Source organism: Dendroctonus ponderosae, unplaced genomic scaffold (genome assembly GCF_020466585.1).
Source record: "Dendroctonus ponderosae isolate FM_Combo_2020 unplaced genomic scaffold, Dpon_F_20191213v2 Dpon_F_20191213_6, whole genome shotgun sequence".
In the NCBI taxonomy this organism is placed as follows: Eukaryota; Metazoa; Arthropoda; class Insecta; order Coleoptera; family Curculionidae; genus Dendroctonus; species Dendroctonus ponderosae.
Window position 1 is genome coordinate 2172361 of NW_026018814.1, and position 1806 is coordinate 2174166.

The following is a 1806-nucleotide window of genomic DNA, read 5'->3' on the forward strand; positions in this document are numbered from 1 at the left end:
GAATGATGTAAAAACGAGCGTTCTTGCTCATTTTGCTTCCGAGAAACATGCAAAACGGGACGGAAAACATAAAATTTTGCAATAATCTTACGCCACCCTTGCACAAAACGACGATAAGTTTTCTAGCTTCATAGACAACAGAAGACAGTATTTTTTCTACATAACCCCCCCTGAATTTAAAGCTGGATCCGCCCCTGCATGCAAACTGCTAAATTGAGTTTTCCTTCATTTCGTCTGTGAAATTTTACCTTCAATATGAGCCCTAAACTTTGAAAATCAAAAAAAAAATGCTTGTGGTGCTAAAATAAAAATTCGCTTTTTGTCCCAGTGAGAACACGCGGATCCGGAGCATTGCAATGCTTCATATGCCACCCTGTAAAAACGTTATCTGACGCACTAATTTTTGCAAAACCACCCACTAATCGATCGAAAATAATTGCACTAAATACCCTTCAAACTGAAATCAGTCAATGCGCTTTTGATGCAGCCTCTTGCAAAAGTCTTGCTCCTGCTATTTTGCTACTGATTTTGATTGTTTCCAAAATTGAACTGATCCAAATAGGCGCGTCAGAACGACCCAAAAAACCCTGACACGATTTGTTCATTATCGGCAATTTTCCAGCAAAAATCAAGAAAACATGGCACGAAGGTCGCGATTTCCGCTTACGATTTAAGGATAATCAAAACCAAGTAATAATTGGTCGCGTTCTTTTGTTGTCTTATGCTTATTAGCTTTTATAACGTGATGACCAAGGCTGGCTGAAAAGTACTTCCTTCTATTATTCCATACAGATATGTGATCTGTTACTAATTTTTTTTTAATTCAATTTTATGACGCAAGTTTGTGCGAAAAAAACCTGGAGAACAATAATAAATTAAAACTCAGCACAACAAGAAAAACATACAGGCTCGTTTTACGTCAGCAAAAATACCACCCAAAAGAAAAACTGGCCAGTTTCACTGCAAAAAAGCTAACAATTCAGTTGTTCCTAGTATTGGCGCAAAGGGCAACGCCAGCTGCCTTTTAAGCCGAACCCCCATCAAGGAAACAGTGGATTTGAAGCCCATCGGCACAACCAAAGACACCGATTTCGACCTGTACATAAAAAAAATCGACTGCCAGATTGTTCTGGAGGCTCCCCACCGGCCGACTGAAAATCAACATGCAGAACACTCTCAAAATGAAGCGCAGTATTTAGTTGAGGAAGAACATCATGGGAGTGGACAGCCGCCCAACCATCACAGCCCAAATGAGGGTAAAATCCCCCCAAAGCGACCGATCCCAACTTTCCAGATGTGCAATTTCCAGGATATCAGTACCAAAGACCTGCAGCTCATTACAAGCCAAATCCTCCAAAGGAGGACAATTTACAGCATGTCCAGACCCTAGTGAGCATCGCCTCTGGGCCCAACAACGTCCTGCATCCAGTACACGATATTTTAATTTCCGGAAGACCGGAAAATGCGTACGGCGTTCAGCCGCAAATGCCCTCTTTTAGGCCATCCGCCCTCAATCGTCCCTATGAGCACCACAAACCTGCAAACTTTGCCCATTTAGGATGGGACAACTATGCCTATGGATATGGAGGCTCTGGTGAAGATCGGAAGCATTTTCCAGACTTCTCCCCATCTGGAAACTACGCCCCACAGCCACTCAATGGATACGAAAGTGGCTCATCGCAACTGGAAATTGACCGCAGAAAATACCAGTCTTACACTCACTATGATTCGCTAGAATCCGAAACGCACAAGTAAGATTTATTGAAGCAAGTCGACTAGAAAACCCGTTTTATATGTTATTGTACA

At 42.1% G+C, this 1806-nt stretch overlaps 1 protein-coding gene across 1 annotated transcript in view; it reads left to right on the top strand.

Annotated features, from left to right (window-relative positions):
* Nucleotides 1-993: 993 nt before the first annotated feature.
* Nucleotides 994-1806, top strand: part of LOC109536280 — a gene marked incomplete at its 5' end in the record, with an annotated part of 14631 nt that continues 13818 nt past the window's right edge. Inside the window, 2 exon segments of the mRNA XM_048667870.1 lie at nt 994-1256; nt 1310-1751. Of these exon segments, the coding sequence (XP_048523827.1) occupies nt 994-1256; nt 1310-1751 (705 nt within the window).